Source organism: Centropristis striata, chromosome 9, assembly GCF_030273125.1.
Source record: "Centropristis striata isolate RG_2023a ecotype Rhode Island chromosome 9, C.striata_1.0, whole genome shotgun sequence".
NCBI lineage: Eukaryota > Metazoa > Chordata > Actinopteri > Perciformes > Serranidae > Centropristis > Centropristis striata.
The window spans coordinates 10,768,295-10,791,900 of NC_081525.1; the positions used below are offsets into that span (position 1 = coordinate 10,768,295).

Consider the following 23,606-nt stretch of genomic DNA (forward strand, 5'->3'; position numbering starts at 1 on the left):
ACACAAACCTGGATCTGAGTCTGAGGATGCCAGCACGTGTGAAGCATTTCTGAGAATGAATTTTTAATTTTAACAAGCAGAATCAGTAAATAGTCTGAGCGTGACGGCTGTTATTTCCCCCAAAGGCTTCAGTAACGTTGGCTGAACTACGTACAGATATAAAATCAGCTTTTCCAGCCCAGCAGGCCTCTGAGGTTGGCCAAGTGCTGATTGCAGAGACAAAGCGAGTCAAACAGCCATCTGTTTGTTTGTTTCATGTACAACAGCGATAATAAGGCCCTCTGCATGTGTTTAGAGAAGACATTGGCCTTGATTGGCAGTTCTTCTAAACACAGCCCAGAAATAGCTGGCTGCCATATGCTTTAGCTGCTACCAGCGTCAGTGAGGAGGAGAACGTCTGAGAGTGAAAGGAGCTGTCATCAATCCTTCATAAGGAGAACTGGTGAGGAGCAGCCATGGCAGTTAACAGCCAGTCATGTGCCAGGGGAGCAGTGTCAGCACTAAGAGTCAGGAGCAGGGCTGTTATCAAATGAGACTGAAGAGTGAGACAAACAGGCTCATATTTACAGCACAGCAAGCTCCAACCGTCAGCACAATCCAGCCTTTTCTCCCCTCAAAAACGTCAGGATAGGTCGTGTGTGCAGGCAGCAAAAAATTAGCTTTATTTACGTATTCCTTCTGTTGTAATGCGTCAACCGTCATCTTGCTGACGTAGTAGTGATTGACAGCCAAGTGGGCAAAAAGGCAAATTCAAGCATTCAGTTAGGAGGCTGGAGTGGTGGATGGGTCCCTTGTGAAAACAAAATTAAATGATTTTTAACATAAGTTTGGTGAAAAACGTCTTCGAACGTAACCTTTTTAGTACATTTATTCACTGTTTAAACTGTCTTTTATAACGTCTTACCAGGAAGTTTTTGGACCTAAACCTAGGTCACTGGTTTTCTAACATAAATCCACAGAAACTGCAGCCTTTATTACAACCATGAGTGCGTGATGCATGTTTCAACGAGCCGCTGTACCGCAAGCCATGAAACGCGAGCCGCGATAAGTACATACCTGTCGTAATTTGCGGTACTGAGACACGACCTCTTATGTTGTTTAGGTTGGAGAACTAGTTGGCAAAATCTTTGCAGTGGTTGTATGTGTTGAACTACTGTCTGTAAAGCAAATTGCCCCTCAGGGAATCTTGAAGTGTTGAGTCTTTTCAGTGGCAAATGCAAATATACCATAATTCTTAAATTGTTCTCAAAAGTGTAATTTTCCAATGTGATATATATGGTAACGATGGCGTATTAGGGCCAAGTATGTAAAAATAAAATAATAATACAGACCCAGCAGAGGGGGGTAATATTTCAAGAGATTTTGGATTTGCCATTTTTTTCTCATAAATCTGCACCTTGTTTTCTGATAGTTTTGCCAATTTTTTCTCATAAATCTGTACCTTTTTTCTTGTAGATTTTCCACTTTTTTCTCATAAATCTGCAACTTTTTTTCTCGTAGATTTGTCACTTTTAATCTCATAAAACTGCTACTTCTTCTTATAGATTAATAGAAAATCGGTGCATAATCCACATAACAAATGTGCTCAAAAAGTGACTATATTGGCCACCATGTCATTATCAATAAATTATCCTCTAGGCTCTAGAAAACACCCATCCCAACCTCCAAGTCAGGGGCTGAACTTCCTATGAGCAGCAGGTTAATTATGGGATATCATCCTCTGTGAATCCTGCAGTGCAGCAGCTCACAGACACAGTTATGCACACACACACACACACACACACACACACACACACACACACACACACACACACACACAAACACACAATGACAGGTGATGGTCATTTGTCAGACAGACTATAATGAGAGCATTAATCCAAGCCACTAGAATGAGGTCAGAAATACCCTGAGTCACCAAGCCTTCCCAGAAGCCTGTCTCTGTAACTCAGCTGCGCTCTGTGTGTGTATATGTGTGTGTATATGTGTGTGTGTGTGTGTGTGTGTGTGTGTGTAGCACAAGTACACAACACTTGTTTACTGTCTCTGCAGGTAAAGCCCAGTGATGCAGCACTGACTCAGCGGGTACCAGAGATCTTGTTTCCATGGCGCAGCGTGGTTGTCAGGGGTGATGGCACTCTGAGGCGAGTGAAGAGGGACTGGGTCATTCCGCCTATCAACGTCCCTGAGAACTCACGAGGACAGTTCCCCGAGGACCTAGTCAGAGTAAGACACAAAAAGCACGCCTGTCCAACAGTGGCTGCAAGGACCTTTACTGACTCAAGCACAATAACAGTTTACAGCACGCTGATTCCAGGGCAAACACAATGAGCTTCACATACATAGCAACACACACATTCATCTCTATATGTGATTAAAACTCTTCAATTAGATTTAGAGACAACCATAACAATGGAAACAATGGAACGTTGTAAACTGTGAGGCTGACTTAATGCAGTCTGAAAGAATATTTCAGCAGCTAAGAGCATAAAAAAACAAAAGCACATTCAACAACTTTTCATTTAACCCTTGTAACAGCCAATAGGGAATAAGCATAGTATCGAGATATTTTGTGTGGCAATATTATATCAATTCATGGTTGCCAAGTATCGATATTTAGCGTTCCGATAACCGGCAGTATTTTCACTGTTTTTTTCGCAGTAGCAGTAGCGGGCTCACTTTTAGGAATTGGGTGGAGGTACTGGTATGAAACTAGAAGATTTAGGGAATCTATAGGCACCATGTGCGTCAGGATATCGTATGAGGAATGAGTGATGCCAACCTCTTCTATGAAAAGAATTTCAAATTCCTACAACCATTACTAAATATTAATGTGGTAATCAAAATTGGATAATATCTAATTGATAGTTGAGTAGCTTTATCAGACTGATTTTGTTAAATTGCCTGTGTTTTCTCTAAATCAAGTCATATCATTTATTATAATTAATAATTATTTATGATGATGATGTAGTAATTATAATTATGTATATATCTATAGGCACCATCAGGATATTGTGTCAGGAAGTTGTGAATGCTGCAAAGTTCGGCTTTTTTATGTTTCATTCAAAAAGCTTAAGAAGCTTAAAGTTTTTGAAAGTTTGATAAAATGCTGCAGTTGTTGTCGTCCATACATGTTTGATATCAGTTCAGTTTGACCGAGCGAAATAAAAAGACTGAAGTGAGATGAATAAACTGAGAATTTTCTCTTATTTTCACAAAACAATTCCTCACTCAGTTGCAAACAAAATCCTGCTAATAACGTAGCTTTTTTCATCTAAGTGAATCAAATATTCAGTTAAACCTGAAATGATCCTTGTCATTTAATGGTCATTCTGTATTTTTATGTTATGGAAACATGGTTGTGTTCATGTGGAGCTCCCTTTTTTTCTCTGTCACATGGACAGCGTGCAGGATATTAATGTTGCACCAGGCATCACAGTTTATTTTGACTTCAGCTCATATCAGATTTTCTCTAGTTATATAGCAGCTTGCCTCGAGCATTCGCTGAGTTTTGGCTGTGCGACCCAAAAGTCAAACTGACGTGCGAGACACATCCAGGTCGAACTCAGAAAGTTTAGCATCACTTGTATATTATTATATTTTTACCTCTAAACAGACAGTAGAAATATCTGCCAAAACGCACTGACAGCAGCCACTGCAGCAGATGACACAGACAAGTGAAAATCTGTTTATTTTTACAGCCACTCTACTCTGTGTCACTAATCACATTCATTGTTCCAGCTCTGTCCTGTGTCCTGTGTTATTAATTCCGGCCCTGCCCTGTCCTTTTCCTCCCCGTCTGTCTGCGCTTCAGATCCGCTCAGACCGGGATAAGAACCGGATGCTGCGCTACAGTGTGACGGGCCCCGGGGCCGACCAGCCTCCGACTGGCATCTTCATCATCAACCCAATCTCAGGCCAGCTGTCTGTCACCAAACCTCTGGACAGAGAGCACATCTCCAACTTCCATGTAAGACTCTTCACAGCATGACAGCTGAGGTCACCAGCACAGCACACATTACTGTTGTGATGAATACCTGAATGATGAATACCTTAGCACAAGCAGAAGCAGTTAGTCTCACCTCTAAAGGTACTAATTTCTCATGCTGTGTCTTGTTTATTGAATCTTTATTCATTTATAGTTTAAGAGGGAGTTGTATGGGATCAAAGGGATTCATCAAAATATGAAAAGCAAGACTGGACATCCGTAACTAAATGTTTAAGATGTTGGCTTTCACTCTAAATTTTGTGAACTACGGGAGGTCTGGATGGAAAATGCACGATTCAGAAGGCAGGTATCAGTGTAACCACAGTCTTTTATTGATGTTAGCAGAAGTAATGTGCAGGGGGGAGGGGTGGAGAGTCTTCCCAGGATCCAACGGTGACAGGTGAGGTGACAATGAGGTAATGGCGACACCGCTTCAGCACAAAAAAAATCAGAGAGAACAGATCTTGCAGTTTAATTCACAAGCAGTATGAGACACGATGATCCTAAGCGATATAGAAAAACACTAGCTAATAAACACGGAGAACAAACAAGGAAAACAAGGAGATAGCAAACACACTAAAGAGGCCAAGGTACTAGGATCTACCACACTGGGTGACAAACAACCTGGCCACAAGTGAAGAGAAGACCGGGGTTTATACTGTGAGGGTTGATGGCTGGATCAGGTTTACCTGGTGCTGCCTGTGAACTAAGCCACGCCCATACACTCACACACACAGAAGACAGACAGTGCTAAATGCTGAAGAACAATGGTGAGATAAAAAGGTAATTCTGTTACCTAAAGACCAGAATGAAACCTTTTAACTACTGAGCTAATTAGCTTAGCACAAAACTCTTGCAAACAAAATGAGAGAAATGAAATATCATTATATAAGAGGTAGTCAAGCAAATAAGTACACTAACACAAACAAAACAAACAAACAAATTAATCGGAAAAGAAACGTAATTTCCAATGAGCAGCACCAATTTGTCATTGCACATCTTTTGTGATTATAAGTTGTATTGTAGTTTCATTTACAGTTGATACAGAATGATCTGATGCCACCTGCTACAAAGTGATTGAAGTTGTGCATTTTGTGGTTTGATTAAGTAGGAACACAAGTGGAGAAGTGATTGTTTAATGCACATTTATTCCACCCGACGTCATCTTTGATAGATAGATAGATAGATAGATAGATAGATAGATAGATAGATAGATAGATAGATAGATAGATAGATAGTGTAGACACAAAGTCTTGTTCCTCAAATACACACATACCATAAGTATCAAGTTTGCACTGAGCATCAGAATATATGCCATGCAGAAGCACTAAAAATACATTATTACACCATTACACCACGTATACATGTAGATGGATGGATGGATGGATGGATGGATGGATGGATGGATGGATGGTCAGTGTAGACACAAAGTCTTGACTGAGTTTTAGAATATATGCTGTGCAGAAGCACTAAACATGCATTATAACAGTGGTGGCTCTAATTAGCCATCAGTTGAAGTTGAAAGTTGAACCTTTTTAGGCTTGACATGGATTTTAAAACTGTATTCAAATCACATGTAATGCAATATAACACCAATCGCCAATGTGCTGTCTTTCCTCTGATCACCTGCTGCTCTCAGTCTACCTCACCAGCTCGGCCGCATGTCATCCCCCCGTTTTATATTTTCATCTTTGCTGTCACTCTGCTGGATATATTTTCTCTCATGCACAGAGATGAAGAGGAGAAGACTCATGGTGTTTGCTCACTATATCTAATACAGTCACATACACCTCTGAGGGCAGAGTCTAACCTTTTGATCTGTAGGAATGCACACACACACAACTCACATAGGGGAGTGGAAATCTGGAGTCGCAGCAGGGTGATTTGCATTTAAGCTGTCTGATGAATATTCATGTGATTGGATGTAGTTGTCAGAGCGAGGAGCTGGGATTGGCCGGCATGTTTATTCATGAGACAGACTTTGGCTCTTTGAGAGCCTCCTACAGATGCTTCATACGCTCTGAAGGAATGGCTTATCGAGTGTCAAGGCCAGTCATTAGGTATATTAGGTACTGTATATTCAGCAACTCAGACCATTCAATGCTATATAAATACATATCATAAGACTCCAGTTTTAACTGGGAACATCCAAGACAGTAAAAAAAATAGATTCCTGATTTTCAAATTGACATTTTGTTAATTGACGTTATGAAAAAAATGGAAATATTTTGTTCTAATTTTCGATATAATTCATTTGAAATTATATTAAGTTAAATATTGAGTACATTTTGTAGCTTCCATGCTCAAACAGGGTATCTGCAGGGTTGTCTAAACGTCTAAAATCCAGTAATTTGATCATCATAAAATGTCTTAAATACGATTTTGAAGGTTCTTAAAAATGTATTAATGTTACTTTTATTTAAAACAAATTCATAAACTATAGTCTCGTTTTTAAATGTTTGGATTTTTGAGGACGCTATAACATGAAACTACAAAACAGAACTAAGTGCCTGTGCAGCCTGGTCACAATGGGTGAGTGCAAGTTCAACGATTGGTGGCTCCAGATCGAACAATTTAATGGTTGGATGGTTGAAGCCGGTGGATTGAAACATATGTAAAGCATACTGCACCTTCTGCAAGAAAACTTCTCGTGCTTTTAGTTAGGTTAAGCATTTTTTATTCCAATGTGAAAGAGCTGTGAATAAATTCAGATACTTTGCAGGTAATTCCGGGCCTCCGATTTTCCTTCATGTTCTTTGTACTTTTTTGCCAGTATGGATGTGAAATGGATCTTATATTGTGTTCATTATGGTCTCTTCAAATTTTTTTTAATAAGTCTTAAATTTGACTTGAAATCTGCAGAGACCCTGTCAAAACTGCAATGGCAGCTGCCCAAAACCTGAGCAACATGGGGCTGCAAACAACATTAACTGAAAAAGATTCAGTCACTTAAGCTCTGAATTGTCATTTACAGTATGTTCATTTAAATGTTGTACTTTATATTTAACTAGTGACATTCCCATCAGTCTCAGCTGAGCTTAATGCTAATTTGCAAATCTTAGAAGCTTATATTAATCACAGATTCGTCATTCATTGTCATTGTGAGCATGTTGGCATGCTGTTGTTAGAATTTAGCCAAAAGCAGCCACACAGAGCTTAGCAGAAGGAAGCAATACACTTCATACAAGTGATACTGTTTAACATAATCGCGTGTGTGTGTGTGTGTGTGTGTGTGTGTGTGTGTGTGTGTGTGTGTGTGTGTGTGTGTGTGTGTGTGTGTGTGTGTGTGTGCGTTTTTGGTCATGTGTCTGTGTGTGAACAGCTGCGAGCCCACGCGGTGGACCTGAATGGGAATCAGGTGGAGAACCCCATCGACATTGTCATTAATGTCATCGACCAGAACGACAACAGACCAGAGTTCACACACACCATCTTTAACGGCTCTGTACCGGAGGGATCCAAGCCTGGTACACACACACACACACACACACACACACATACGCAGATAAACATGCTGGTAACTTGTGGTCTTAATCCTTCTTTGCTGACAAATCTGTGCTGACTTGCTGTGTGTTTCCCTGCAGGCTCCTTTGTGATGACAGTGACATCAGTAGACAAGGATGATCCAAAAACTGCCAATGGGATGCTGCGATATAAGATCCTCTCTCAGAATCCCCAGAGCCCCTCCTCCAATATGTTCACCATTAACAACAAGACTGGTGACATCATCACTGTGGCAGCGGGCCTCGATCGGGAGGTGTGTGTGTGTGTGTGTGTGTGTTTGGGTGGACATTTTGTAAGGCTCATCTCTAAACCCACATGGAGCAGCTGCTTCTCAGCCTGTGAATGTGTGTCCAGCCTGCAGTGTCACCCACAGTGCAAAGACAGCTTGTAGCTCTTTTTTTGTAGCCATATTCTTGCATCAGAGGATCCTACAGAATGTTTTGTCGTGCTATTTGCATGACAACGTGCAATGATTTATGTTTTGAAGAAATTGTTCATCAACTCAAACTCAATCAAGCCTGCCTCTTAGTACTTTTTGGCTGATGGGAGGAGGTCAGCCCTACATACGGGTGTGTATGTGACTGACTGACTGAGTGAGCAAGTTATCCTACAATTCTACAGTTTTACAATGTCATTTAGCAGCAATTTAATTCAAAGCGACATACATTTGTTCGGGCAGCAGGGCTGCTCAAGGCTGCTCGTCTGCTGTCCTCTTTAATGTTCGCAGCACGTGCATGTTCCATTCAATTAAATATGTCTGCGTGTAGTGACACAGCAACACAAAACAGACTGCAGGGACACATTTAATAGAATGGAATCCTGTTTGAGACGCAGGAGTGACAGACGAGGGGTTTATTATGTCATTAAGCATATTAATTTGTTGTATTGCTGGGACAAAAGCATACTAACTACTAACATAATAAAATATTCACATGGTAGACACTACCGTTAACTTTTCCTATAGCCCACAAAATCGCATTAAACGAATGCGTTCAGCCATATACTAGGTTTTGACATTGTTGAAAGTTAGTTCTGTAATTTTATGAAAAATCTAATTTTTACATTCCTAACAGACAATTAGAAACATGTCAGTCATGTGTATGCTGTATATTCATTTAACATGGTTCCTTCTAGTGCTTAAAGGACAATTAATATTTTATTATGTTTCATCAGTTCCCATCATATAATCTAATCTGTGACTTTGGTTATGTGACAGCAGGTTGTCATATAAGGCTTGTATATATGCTGGTGTACAAACGCAGCTAGTAACTGTACTGTAGCCTTAGTAAAGAGGATAGTTTGTGTTATCCCTTTGTAAGTGTGGTTGTATTACCCATAGTAGAACCCTGGGACTCCATCTTTTAAAACCCGGGCCCCTATTAAATCAACCACCCTGATTAAAAAAAAAGTTGGGACATTGACTATTACATAAATAAAACAGAATGTGATCATTACGCTGTGCTGCAGTATTTGAACTGTGACTTATTAAATACACGTTTTTTTTTAACATCCATCCAAATAACAATAATAATTCTAAAGATGGTTTATTAATAATATTAAGTCCACCAGTCCATATGTTGACCCTCTTTGTTTTCTATTTCCAGAAAGTCACCCAGTACACCCTGATCATCCAGGCCACAGACATGGAGGGAAACCCCACCTACGGCCTGTCCAACACTGCCACCACTGTTATCAGGATAACTGACGTCAATGACAATCCACCTGAATTCACCACCGACACAGTAGGTCCACACACACACACGCAAATGGGGACAAGTCACTGTTCTTTTAAGAAACACAGAAGCTCCGCAAGCTTTTATTGGCAATGGCAGTTGGTGGAGGAGTGAGAAACCAATGAAACGTCCAATATGTTTATCTTCCTCTGTAAAGGTGAACAGGTTGGACAGAAAGAAGCAGTGTGTGGGAAAAACATGGTCTTTTATTTTGGAATCAAAAGCACTTAGTTGTGGTGTAAGACACAAGCACTCACTTCTTGTTTTACTAGATATTATTGTATTGCTGTTTAGTTTTAAAACGACACATTGGTAAAAAAAAGAAAGAAAAAAAAAAGCTTCAGAGCGTTAACAAGTCTGTCTTTTTGACTGTCTTTCAGTTCTTTGGGGAGGTTCATGAGAACAGGGTGAATGTGATTGTTGCTAACCTGACCGTGACGGATAAAGATCAGCCTCACACTTCAGCCTGGAGCGCTGTGTACCGCATCATCGCTGGAGACCCCACCGGACGCTTCTCCATCCCCACTGACCCCACCACCAACGAAGGCCTGCTCACTGTGGTCAAGGTAGGATTTAGTCTCCACAAACACACACAAACAGGAATGAAGAAATATCTGTTATCTGCTCTATGCTGGTGAAGAGGAACCCAAGTAACTCAGATACAGTAGAACCACTTCCTGTATAGGGCGGGACAGGAATGAGTTCTTAAACCCTGAAGTAAGTTAGCATTTTAGCACCATGGGAGTCTATCCTCTCATACTCAATGAGGATTTTGAATGGGTTTGGCTGTTAGATGACTGAAATAAGGTCTGTGGTTAACACAATGATGCCTCGTGTGGAGATGCCGCTTTTTTTCCTAATGAGGCAATGAACTAATATTTTCCTTAATAAACAGTAGAAGAGAGAATCTCCTGTCAAGCGGTAGAGATAAACAATAACTGCTAATACTGCACTGTAATTTCTATTTGATATTTTGTCTTAAATATTTTATATTCTCGTTTTAAATTTTATAATTTTATATTGTATGCCAATTTATATATGTCTCTTTCCATTGGTTTTGATGTTTTGTGTAAAGCACTTTGAATTGCTTTGTTGTTGAAAGGTGCTATACAATTAAACTTGCCTTTCCTATGTCATAAAATACGTTAACAAGTAAATACCCCCCCGTATTTTGGGTGTCCTCAAAAAGGCGGTTGCTAACAAGTGGCTAAATGAGAGTACAGTGGTTGTCGGGGCATTAAACGGAACGCTCTCTTACGAGTACTCTAGTCGTGAAATTATGTTAATAAACAATTCATTAGGCTACGAATTCACTAGCTTGTCAAAACCACTGGTTAGCTTGTCGGCGACCTTCTGAAGCATGACGGCTCTGACGTAAAAGTCATGTGACCGCAATGCAGTTCGCTATAGCTTAATCTTAGCTTTATACCTTCGTCGACTGCATTAACGATTTAAACGTCATAAAAGCGGTGTTCCCATAGGCGAATTATCAGTAGACCCCATGGTGAGTCTACATCCAGGTTGACCTACAAAATACGTAATTTTATTTGCTCTCTATTGGCACAAATGTTCACTTAATAACCTGTTTCCATCCATCTTTACTGTCTATAGCGTATCCTCTCGTGTTGCAATGAAAAATACAATAGACAGTACAGACGAACCCTCTCCCATTCTTATTGGCCATAGCCTTTATCTGTCCAGATATTCAGCCTGTAATATATCTGAACTGCGTCTCAGAGACTCTTGTCATATGTCTTTGAAAAGTTAAAACCTAGCACTCTGATCTGGGGCTTTTGTCAAGGAGTTTCAAAAATTGTTGGTGAGTGAAAAACAATGGTTGGAATCATCTTGTGTGAGCTATTCAATAATCTTCATCAGAAACAACAAATTGTGTTTCCATTGACAGCGCTAACAGACTAGTGTGAAATGCGTCATCACTTCACATTGCTTTAGGAAAGAAGAAAGTCAATAATTGGATGCTGCAGCGATCTGTTACTCACAGTCTGATGGCAAAAATCAGAGGTGTTGGAGATGGTGCTGGTTCTTTTACAGATCACAGTGAGAGCCTGTTACCTGCAGCTTCACAATAAAACCCACCCTGTGCTCTGGCAGTTGAATAGTGTTGAACGGTGTTTTTGTGAAGCACTCTGGTCTCTCTTCTTGCCAAGAAAGCAGAGAAAAACTTTGTTGTGAATGGAAGAAGTTACTTCTAACAGTTAGAGGTGTGAGTCACCAGAGACCCCACGATACGATTTTATCCCGATACTTGAGTCACGATACAATATTATTGGGTTTTTAAGCATTTAACTGTTTAACTGCATTTTGTGTCCACAAAATTAAATTAAATGAAATCAAAAATTGTTTTGTCAAATAAGAGAAAATTCTCAGTCTGTTCATCTCACTTCAGTCTTTTATTTCTCCACAATGAGCGTCAAACCCACAGACTGATCAGACTGAACTGATATCAAACATGTATGGACGACAACAACTGCAGCATTTTGTCAAACTTTCCTCGACCATAAGCTTCATTGCTCTGAATTTTTTTTAATGAAACATAAAAAAGCTTAACTTTGCAGCGTTATTCCGACAACTTCCTGACACGATATCCTGACCAACATGGTGCCTATCTTCATTATATTTCTAAAAGTGAGCCCATTACGGCCTTCCGGGGGGGGGGATGAAAATATTGAAAGTAGCTTTAAAAGTGTAGTCCATTTACCATTTACAGGGAGCAAATCGCATTCTCATTCTAGTCCTTGGAAATAGTTGTGTAACGAAATGACATTGAAATGAAGGTCTACTCTCAAAGGAGATGTCGCAGTGCTTTAACCCATTTAGGCCAAAAACGCCTGGAAAAAATGCCTGTAAAACCTTTGGCCGATTTTAAAATAACCCCCTAAAACCTGAAGTTTTCCTGGAAATTCAACACCTACTAAATAATCGATTTTTCAGCCTCTGTAGCAGATAGAAATGAAATTCAAAAAGTATTTTATTTGAGCGGTAATGCTTCCCTGGCTTAAATGGGTTAACTCATTAACTAATATCAATGATGCTTCTTCACAACTTAAAATCAGAAAACTGTGAACGGTGCGTAGAGTTCTCACTAAAATGTTTCTGTCCAGCCCATAGATTTTGAGCTGACCCGCTCCTTCATGCTGACGGTGGAGGCAGAGAATGAAGTCCCACTGGCCCGAGGCATCCATCTTCCTCGTCAGTCCACAGCAACCGTCTCCTTACGGATCCTGGATGTCAACGAGAGCCCAGAGTTCAGCCCCAATCCTAAGTCTATCAAGCTGGAGGAGGGTCTACCTGCAGGTTCTCTCCTGACCACCTTCACTGCCCAGGACCCAGACCGCTTCATGAGACAAACAGTGCGGTAAGACACACACTTGAAGCTCTGACCTTAGAAGCTTTCATCTGTGTTAGATTGTGTCAGTCGTAAGTCAAAAAATATTTGAATACGTCTAATTAAAATGTGTAAAAAAGGCAAGATTAATTAGAGTGCTGAATGTATCTTTCACTGTCTCTTTCATAAGAAAAACCATTGAACATCTCTATGCCTTTTCATGTTTTAGTGGCTTTCATTGACAAGGTATGACTGAAAGGAGATTAGCTTATTAGTATGTATTTAATAAAACTTTGGACTCAGTTATACTCAGCTCTTCTGTGTGACTGCAGATGTAGTCATAGCATCTTCTTGACCTTCTACTTTGCCAACATTCGCTGACATGTCCACAGGAACAATTAGTTGACCAACAAGCCTCTTGTATCTTGAATTGTCCTTAACATTTGTTGACTTGTCTAAGTCGCATGTCACAAACAAGGGCCACAAATTTGGTTTGAAAGTTTGTTAAAATTAATAAAGACACAGAAAGCTCAAACAAAGAAAAAATATCTCTCTCTGAGGGTTGGTTAGTGGTGTTATAAACCATTGTAGTAGCAGACCTAAATTAAGGTTGGATTTATGTTTCTAAAAATCTAAAAATCTTTTTTACAGAAATTATGCTCTCCAAGTGCTCTTATAAGGTTTTAATAGACAAGCCCATGCCCTATCTCACATTGCAAATGAAAGCGAAAGTTGGTTGGTTGGTTTGTTGGTTTTGTTGCTTGGTTTGATTTGTTGGTTGGTATCTTGCATTTTGAATTGTCCTTTACATTTGTTGACTTGTTTAAGTCGCATGCCACAAACAAGGGCCACAAATTTTGTTTTTGTTTGTGGAACCAGAAAGTTTGTTAAAATAAATAAAGGGACAGAAGGCTCAAACAGAGAAAAAATCTTTCTGCTGGCTCTGAGGGTTGGTTAGTGGTGTTATAAACCATGGTAATAGCAGACCTAAATTAAAAGCATTAAAAATCTAAAAATCATTAATCTATTTTGTGTCTTTAGTACAGAAGTTATGCTCTCCAAGTCCTCTTATTAGGGTTTTAATAGACAAGCCCATGTCCTCTCACATTGTAAATGAAAGTGGAAGTTGATTGGTCTGTTGGTTGGCTGGTCTGATGGTCTCTTGGTCGGTTGGTTGGTTGGTCTGTTGGTTGGTCTGTTGGTTGGTCGGTTGGTCTGTTGGTCTGTTGGTCGGTTGGTTGGTCTGTTGGTTAATTGGTTGGTTAATTGGTTGGTTGGTTGGTTGGTCGATTGGTTGGTTAATTGGTTGGTTAATTGGTTGGTTGGTTGGTTGGTTGGTTGGTTGGTTGGTTGGTTGGTTGGTTGGTTGGTTGGTTGGTTGGTTGGTTGGTCGATTGGTTTGTTAGTTGGTTGGTTGGTCAGGCTATGCTTGAACAGAACTAGTTTGTGCGACATGAGCTATTTTGCGAATCGCTATCAGGGGGAGTTAGAATCCTGAATCATGTCTCACATATGGTCTTACAGAAGGCTCATCAAGCTGCTTTTGCATTTATCTGATCAGTTCAAGCACTGAATGATCTGTCAGGGTGAGAGAGCATTTATCTATGACTAAGGGAGCAGTGTGAGTTTGAGCCTTGAAAACATCATGTTGGGTTGTTGGCTGTGAAATGTTACAGAAATGGTTGGACCTCACCCACAGTTCTACCATCCAACAAGCAGTCTGTGATGGAGAAAACTGACATCTTAAGTACACTGTGCAATGTGCATCCAGTAACTGAACATAAACAAACACCCTTAAGGCTGAAAGTCATCACTTTAACACAGTTACTGTTTCATTTCAGATATAGAATGAGCTGGAGTATGCAGTGAAAAACACGACTGCTCTAATGATAATATATATCAGTAAATATATTTAAATAAATATAAAAATATAAAGATATTACACAATTGATTTTGTTGAGAAGGAAGAATGTTTTCCTTCTCAATTAGCGAGGGCAGCATGATGTGTTCTGTTGCAGTCTTATTCTTAGATAAAAGCTGACTGCAGGAAATATAAATCTTTCCAGATCCTGCAGCACTTATCCAACAGCTCAACAACAACCAGACCAGAGCGCAGAGAGCCTGCAGGACTGCTGCTTTTGTCCCCATCCTTCTTTCTTTTACATCCCACTATTTGTTTCTAAATGTAGTGCTGAAGTCTTTGTAGCCTAGCAACAGCCAATGGTGGATGCACACTGTGTTCACAAAAACATGCGCACACACATCAAGCGTATGCATTGTGCACTGTGGTGCAGGCCAGGGAGAGCATTTTTGTTTTTGATTTTTCTTTTTTGTGGCTTTGTATTCTGAAATTGGTGCTGCTCCTACATTTATTCAAAAGTGTTCCTTTCTACTCTTTATCTCACCAATTAAAAATATAACAAATGGACAATATTCCCTATTCATGGGTGGTTTACACTGGCTTATTGGCAGCCCTGCTCGCCTTTGTTGGAAGCTGTTTATTTGCAATATTACTCAATTCTCATGACTTTTCTGTTAAATACCAAACTCTATGCTGCATGCAGGTTGTTAACAACTCTAGAACACACAACATATTATACAGTTCTACTGATAAATGTGTTTTTGATGCAATTTTCAAATCTGTTAAAGGCAGAATGATTTCCAGCGAGAATAAATGAATGAATTGTGGTTGCTTCATGAGAGTTCTGCAGCCTCCGTATATCAGCTCCCCTGTAGCTGCTTGGCCTGCAGCCAAGGAAGCAGATAAAGAAGCCTCTCTGTGGTGTTTTCTCATGCTCTCTCTCTCTCTTTCTCTCTCTCTCTCTCTCTCTCTCTCCCTCTCACTGAATCCAGGTACTCCAAGATATACGACCCTGCTAACTGGCTGGAGATTGACTCGGTTAACGGACGGATTTCCACCATCGCCATCCTCGACAGAGAGTCTCCATACGTCAAGAACAACCTCTACAACGTTACCTTCATGGCTTCTGATAACGGTGAGACACCAGGGCTTGACTGGTGCCCTGCAGTCAAAAAACCCTCTCTGTAGAAACATTGAAATGATTTCCACACAGGCCTACATATCTACAACAAACAGGAACACATCTAGTCCTGCACAACAAACATCCATCCAAGAAACGTGCACTCTTGCCAGCTTGTGAGCTCATAAGCTAGTGGGCTAGACAATCTTCCCCCCAAAAATTGTACATTTGAAAATTACACTATATTTTGGCTGCAGTGTAAAGGTCTTATTTTTCAACTATTGTCAATGTATGCCCATTTTTCGGGCCACATAAACCTATTTTAAAAAGGCCATTGCACTTTTTGTATTTCTGAATTGATCTTAAATTTGATTCCTCATCAGGGTTATTTAGGGCGCTTTCACAACCCAAAGTTTGGTCCGTTTTAATCGAACTCTGGTGCAGTTAAATCCTTGTTTAAGCTAATTTGTCATTATAGAATTCTCAATATATTACTTCAAATAACTTAATATTTATCGTCGTGGTAGGAGCATCAAGGCTCTCCTTCTCTGATTCTACAGCTGTCTGATCGCAGCACGTCAAAAATAATGGGTCAACACATTATTAACGACGTGGAGCCTCAACAGGAGCTCTTTCTGATCGTTTCTCTACAAATTAGTTTGGTCTCAACACCAGAGCAGATTACAGCCGGTACAATTAAACAGACTTGGTTTGCTCTCGGTTCCATGTTGCTTTGTTCACATTTTTCACTGTCAACTTTTCAACCAATAGGAAATAATAGTGTGAGAAGATTTCCAGCCCTCAGCCTTCGTACATGCCCCTCTTCAAATCTTTTTGTTTTATTTGGTCCGTTTACATTTCTGCACTGTGAGAGCAAACCAGACTAAATACAAAACCAACCTGTGTCTATTTCACTCTTTCACTGATTTGGACTGATCAATGCAATTCGATTGTGAAAGCGCCTTAAATAGTTTTACAGTGTTGCCTGAAGTGTTGCCTTAAAAACTTGCAGAACATACAGTATGAATACACAACCTTTCTAATGGGAGGAATAGATTTGGTTCATGATTGAGGCACTCCCGGGTTGTATCGTGCGTATTTCGACTGCCTGCATGTCATGACACTGGCCTGAAGTTAAACTAGTATTTCACCTAACTGACTTCTTCCTGTAGAAGACAACAGACTGCACTGTCCACCTTTAATTACATTTCGATTCTTTATTCATGTAATCGCATGTCCTGATCAGGGAGACTGGTAGGATGAGCTGGACAGTCTTTTGGACACAGTGCTCCCATTGATTTCTAATGGAGATGTTGTTCTGCCTATTTAGTACCTCATTTCCAAAGTCTTGCTCTTGTCGTGATCACAACTGTGCTTTATAGCCTTGGAAAAAAGGATTCTCTGTCCAATGTGGAAAATTGTTGAAGAGGAATGTCATTCACCAGCAGCTTCATCTCTTCACCGTGCCCTGCCACCCTCCACACAGAGACCCCACTGTGCTCCGAGCTTCCTGCTAACTGGCTGTCTGAGTACATTTTCTGCCCTTGTCGAGCACACATGCACTGCAAGGAGTTTACTGATAACAAAATACCTCACTCAGACACAAGGACAAACATGCGAGATTTTGAAGGATGTTATGTCTCACCACATGTGTACCAGACACCTACCATTTGTGAGCATCCAGATAATACTGTGTCCATGAAGAATACTGGGGACGTGCAATCATTTCAGATGAGCCATGTGGTAGCCTCGTCACTATAATCATTTCACAGCTGGAAGGAGCCAGCTTATGTGGATTCTTTTTCAATACCAACATCATTGATTATCCCACATGCTGCGTCCAAAATCTACAGGGAATTACTTTTTTTCTGCATTCTGCGACTATTACGGTATTATGAAACTAACAATTAACAATTCCTTAACATGATAAGGCTGCTGCTATTCTTTATGTTTCTTATTGTCAACAAATCCAATGAATAGACTAGAAAACCGAACCAATGGGTTAGTCTCTCTCACTACCCTCTGACTCTCCTTCAATTTAGAAGAAAATGAGATCACACGTTTAAATGTTTATGCAGTGTCTAAAGGCTGATATAGAAAAACAATGTCCAAAGATGTTATCTATAACAGGGTATCTGCAAGGTCCTAAAAAGTGTTAAAATGTCTAAAATCCAATAATTTGAATTTAAGGTCTTAAAATGTCTAAAATTCTCCTAAGATCACATGAAATGTCTTAAATACGATTTTGAAAAGTCTTAAAAATTGTTTGTTACTTTTATTTTAAACAAATGCGTAACTTGAGGACGCTATAACATAACTACAAAACGGAGCTAAGTACCGGTGCAGCCCGGTCACAATTTATCAAGCACATCCAGCTAGTGTGAGAAACACAGCAGCGGAGAAAACCACACCAAAGCCAAATTACTTGTATAAGATGAGTAAGTGCAGGTTCAATGATTTGTGGCTTCAGAACAAACAATTTAATGCATGGTTGAGCCAGTGGATGGAAACATAAATGAAGCACACTGCACCTTCTGCAAGAAAACTTTGAAACTTGGAACATTGGGACATGTATGGATGTGAAATAAATAAATTGTATTCATTGTGGTCTTAAAAAAGTCTTAAAAAGTCTTAAATTTGACTTGTTGAAACCTGCAGAAACCCTGTATAACTATATAACTATATCTATATAAGTAAAAAGTAACATAAAATATTGAACATCTTCCTTGTGTGTGCAGGTATCCCGGTGGCCAGTGGGACAGGCACCCTTCAGATATACCTGCTGGACATAAATGACAACGCGCCTCACGTGTTTCCTCCTGAGGTTGAAATGTGCGAGAGGCCGGATCCCAACGCCATCAACATCACTGCCAGCGACCCCGACCTGACCCCTAACGCTGGACCTTTCGCCTTCGAGCTAGCCAGTCGTCCATCAGACGTACGTCGCAACTGGACCCTCAATCGCCTCAACGGTCAGTATGGAAAAATCATGTGTTAGTTATCCGTCCAACCTTCTGTCCTATTCTTTTAAACGTGATATCTCAGGAACACCTCAAGGGGATTTCTTTAGATTTGTCACAAACATCTACTCGGACTCAAAAGATGTTATTTATTTTGACTTTGTGGTCGAGGGGGCAAGGTCCTTGTGATGTTTTTGACCATAACTTAAGAATTAATATGCTGCTTCTGGCAATATTTCACACAAATGTCTAATAGGATAAAATTATGAAGTAATGATATTTATTGTCAATTCTATTTGTACTCTATCCACTTTAAAGCTATATTTGAAGGTTGTTCAAATATAGCTCCTGTTTTAGTTGGTGTCTTTGTACATTTGTTGAGGGGAAAATATGCAGAACTTTTCTATCCATCAGTGTTGAGATGCTCCAGTGACAGACATTAACAGTGCTGGAAAGCTCCTCGTGTACTTGAGATGATGAATAATGAATCCCTTAAGTGAAGAATAATTAATGGATGATCGATTAATGGTCGTTAAGAATTTGGTCGATCGCATGGAATTTTTAATCGATCTGTTTATTTTTTTATTTCAATTGTATCTCTGACTGCGTATCAGTATCACTGAACTGAAACACGCTGATCGTTCAGTTCTGAGGCCGTATGTCAATAAGCCAATGAGCTGAGAATTAAGTTGGATAAAGCTTGCAGTTTGCAAACTGAAAGTTGCAACAACAATTATAAAACACACAGAAATACAATTTGAGCAAAACTATCTTACTCTATCAAACCTTGCTAGCATGAATTACTGAGGGTTTTTTTTTTTATCCAAAACTTATTTAAACACAAAACACATTTTAAAATGCAAGATTACTGTGAAAAATAACCTCATGCCTCAACTAAAACATAAAACATTGAACTCTTTGATGTTATCTTTACAGTTTAATCTCACTTGTGTTAGTCTTACGATCGGCAGGAGGTCTCTTTTTGTACTTTCAAAATACAGTAAAAGCTTCCATTATCAAAACAGGCTTTTGCACAGTACTGTATATATATATATATATTTTATTTTGCATGTATGTATGTTTTTATACATACTGGAGTACATATCAAAACATAACGATTAATCGATTAATTGATCGTTAACGTTATATATAATCGAGTTGGCAGGCTTCTTATCAACTCTATCTATCTTCCCTTTCACACTCTAGGAGAGTTAACCCAGCTCAGACTGAGGATCGGCTCCCTGGCCAGTGGGATCTACGAGGTTCCCATCATGATCACAGACTCTGGCAACCTGCCCATGTCCAACACGTCCTACCTGAGAGTCAAGGTCTGCCAATGTGATCACCATGGAGACTGTGTGGACATGGAGAGAATCATCGCTGCTGGACTGGGCACCGGAGCCATCATCGCCATCCTCATCTGCATCATCATACTGTTAGGTGAGCCTCCCAAACACACACACACACACACACACACACACGCACACACACGCACTCACACACTCACTCTGTCACACACACACAAAACCTTACACAATATACAGCTAAAAAATGGAGGATTATTCAAACATAATAAGGTATTCAATTAAACAAAGGTATTAAGAATTGATAACAGTGTTTTTTAACAGTATTGACACTTACACAAGCTGAAAGAAAATATGAATGAAAATTGGAAAATCATTTGAACCCTTTATGACCTACCATAGAACAAGTCGGCCAGAGCAGATCTTTACATTCTTACATGCTGTAGTGCCATTTTTTGGCCAACATTTTAATATTCTATACATCAATGCAACCCTTACATCCCAGATTTAAACAATATGTATTGACTTATGTCCATACTAATGAAATAAATTGCTAAAAATTGCACAAAAAAAATGAAAATAGTTTTTTTTTTACTCTTATTTTTCTAGAAATGTCACAGCTGTGTCCCTCAAAAGTGTAAATGGGAAAAAGTTATACTTACTCATTTTTTGATATAAAGTAATTCTTACAAACTCTAACAAAAACGAAAATAAAATGTATATTGAGCACAATTTGCAAAATCACAGCATGTACATCAAATAAAACCAATTACAATAAACATTAAATTTTGTTTGAGATTAAAGGCATTTTTGGGGGGTTTTTGGAGCCTGCTCTCATCAGCCACTGTAAGTGAAGCTTGTTTGGTAAAGCATAGGTTTGCTGTGGCAGAGATCCCAGCATCTGATCCTAAGTGTGAATGTCGAGATGGTCGCAGTTTCTCGTAAAGTGTTTGCTTGTTAACGAGTAGCACTTCATGTAGTTGGGACAGTGCATTGCCCTTTTCAACTGCTTCCTCACTATAATGCTGCAAGGTGACAACAGATGTTCTCCCCGTGTCAGCGTGGGTTCTCTCCTGAGTAAATGAGAGTGTGAACGGTTGTTTGTCTCTATGTGTCAGCCCTGTGATAGTCAGGCTTTACACCACCTCTCGCCCAATGTCAGCTGGGATTGGCTGCAGCCCCCCCACGAATTAGGGGTGGGCCATATCGTATCGATCACGATTATACCAGTATATTTTTTTAATGAGTAAAAAAAATGCATATCCTAAAATTGGCAACATTTGTACTTCTTGACTTAGTGTAAGGGTTTCCCATAAATTACCTAGATCAGGGATGGGCAACTTAAATGCTGGAGGGGGCCACAACTTTTCATGGACACTACCACAGGGCCACATATAGGACCGTGCACTTAACCAGATATGATGAAACTGCAATTTTAAATATGTTTACAGTGCAGTAACCTAACGTATTTAATGCTCAAATGCATGTATAACAGTATAAATAGGAATACAAAAGGTTTGAAGCAAATAAAAAATAACAACTTACTGTGATTTATTTTATTTTTTCAGTGCAAGAACAGCAGACCAACATTAATTGCAAGAAGTAATTTTGTGCATTTTTACACTGCACTTTTAAAATTTCATGCTCAAATGCATGTTGTTGTACTGAGGGCCACTTCAAGTGAGGGTGCGGCCCATATGCGCCCCCGGGCCTCCAGTTGCCCATCCCTGACCTAGACTGTGGCGGCCCACCAGAGTCTCATGTGCTGCACAAACATCACATTTCAAGCTCCTGAAAGTATATCTACACTATTCGTAATGATCATAGTAATGATCATATTCATAACGTAAAGGGTTTTTTTTTTTCGAGTGTCTGTCACCTGTCAGTCAGTCAAAACCCCGCCCCACCTCTCTGTCCTTCGAGACATGCGCGTGCATTCACACACTGACACACATACTGAATATACCAAACCTGTCTGTATCAGTCCCGTCCCCACATCATCTCTCCATGTGTAGAATCATTTTAGTACCGATGTGTAAAAATTAGCTCACTTCAACACAATTGCACACACGTTTTTTGAATATCATAAAAGACTAAGTTCAGTATTTTCTATGAGTCTGGTGAGAACAGTCTGGTCTATTATTCCCTGTGGTGAGGCTTTTTTGTGTTGCTAGTGGAGCTCTAGAGTGTTGGTCTTGTTCTTTCATAGACCCCTATGGAACCCTTAAGAACCACTTCCGTTTGTTCAGTAAGGTGCACATTAAACAGTGTGCTTATTTTCTTTTATGACACTTTTTGTGACACAGTGTTGGTGCTGCTGTTTGTGATGTGGATGAAGAGGAGGGACAAGGAGCGTCAGGCCAAGCAGCTCCTCATCGACCCGGAGGACGACGTCAGAGACAACATCCTGAAATATGACGAGGAGGGAGGAGGAGAGGAGGACCAGGTAATATATTTATATACACACACGGAAAAAAGAACATTTTCAAGAAGCCATATGAACACATCACTCAATCTAGCATGGGTTAGTCTCTGGTGATTGGCTGAGCTAACTATAGGTCATGACCTGATATCAGCGATCAGTGGTTTAGATGGTAAATGGACTACACTTGTATAGCACTTTTTTAGTCATAGCAACCGTTCAAAGTGCTTTATCCTACAGAAGACCATTCACCCATCCACAAACAAATTCATACATGGTACACTGTAAAAAAAGAATCTGTTAAATTTACGGTAAATTACCGGCAGCTGTGGTTGCCAGAACTTCACCGTAAAAAAATACATTGAGGGGGTTTTCTACTGTAAATTTAAATATCAGCAAAAACTAATTTAGACTGAATATTCTCGTTATTTTTAAGGTAATTGTGTCATTCATTCACACATCATGGCAAATCTCCATTAATTTTACATGAAAATGTTATATTTTTACAGCAAAACTGTGCGTTTCCTACAGTTCATGACAGCAAAAGTAAAAATTGTGCTATTCCTTGATTTACGGTAATTAAAAGTGCCTACTACGGTGATACACAATTTTTAATTTTACGCCCCATTCCTGATGCAATTTGACAGTGTTTTACTGTAATTTCTACAAACATTTTTTACAGTGTATGGCTTCCCTACAATCAGTGAATATTTTCATTCTCTGATGACGCAGTTGGGATTCAGTATCTTATCGTATCTTGCTCAAGGATACTTTGACATGCAGACTGCAATGTTCAGGGATCAAACCCACAACCTTCCAATCCTGTCTGAGCCACAGCTACTGTTGCCAATCACACTCATTGCTGTGCAAGCACCCCCACTATTTTGTGAGCAAAACTGTTTATACAATAAAGAGTCACAGAAAGAAAATGCCTCTTTTCTAACTGCTACAGTCACAAGTTACCTGACCTTTGATAGTGTTGGATTTATCTGATGTTGTGTGTTTAAAAAGATTCAAACAGAAAGAAATGAATCTCTTGTTGGTTTACATATATATATATATTTGTCTGGATTCAAGCTTCAGATAAAAGGTAGACTCATTTCTCAGGAACACACTCATACTCATACTCATACAAATACACACGTATTAGACCTTGACAGCAGCTGTTCCATTGCTTCTAATCCTCACCTGTAAATCATACTTATTTAACCATAAAGGCTTATTAAAGGTTACATAATGAGGTAGAGTGTATACTTGGACCAGAATAGTCTTGGACCAGAATATGGCTGGTTAAGGTTTCTGACTGGAAAATAAAACAAAGTAAATAGCCCTGGAGATCTTTCACCAGTGAATGCTTCATTTCTAACAGCA

The 23,606-nt window shown here is 39.6% G+C and overlaps 1 protein-coding gene across 1 annotated transcript in view; it reads left to right on the forward strand.

The window, feature by feature from the left end:
* Window positions 1–23,606, forward strand: part of LOC131977269 (cadherin-2-like) — a 94,934-nt gene that overhangs the window by 51,241 nt on the left and 20,087 nt on the right. Inside the window, exons 4-14 of the mRNA XM_059340481.1 lie at window positions 2,050–2,223; window positions 3,812–3,967; window positions 7,308–7,452; window positions 7,570–7,742; window positions 9,094–9,231; window positions 9,603–9,788; window positions 12,345–12,598; window positions 15,422–15,564; window positions 18,288–18,521; window positions 19,716–19,949; window positions 22,120–22,259. Of these exons, the coding sequence (XP_059196464.1) occupies window positions 2,050–2,223; window positions 3,812–3,967; window positions 7,308–7,452; window positions 7,570–7,742; window positions 9,094–9,231; window positions 9,603–9,788; window positions 12,345–12,598; window positions 15,422–15,564; window positions 18,288–18,521; window positions 19,716–19,949; window positions 22,120–22,259 (1,977 nt within the window). The remainder of the gene's footprint in view (window positions 1–2,049; window positions 2,224–3,811; window positions 3,968–7,307; window positions 7,453–7,569; window positions 7,743–9,093; window positions 9,232–9,602; window positions 9,789–12,344; window positions 12,599–15,421; window positions 15,565–18,287; window positions 18,522–19,715; window positions 19,950–22,119; window positions 22,260–23,606) is intronic.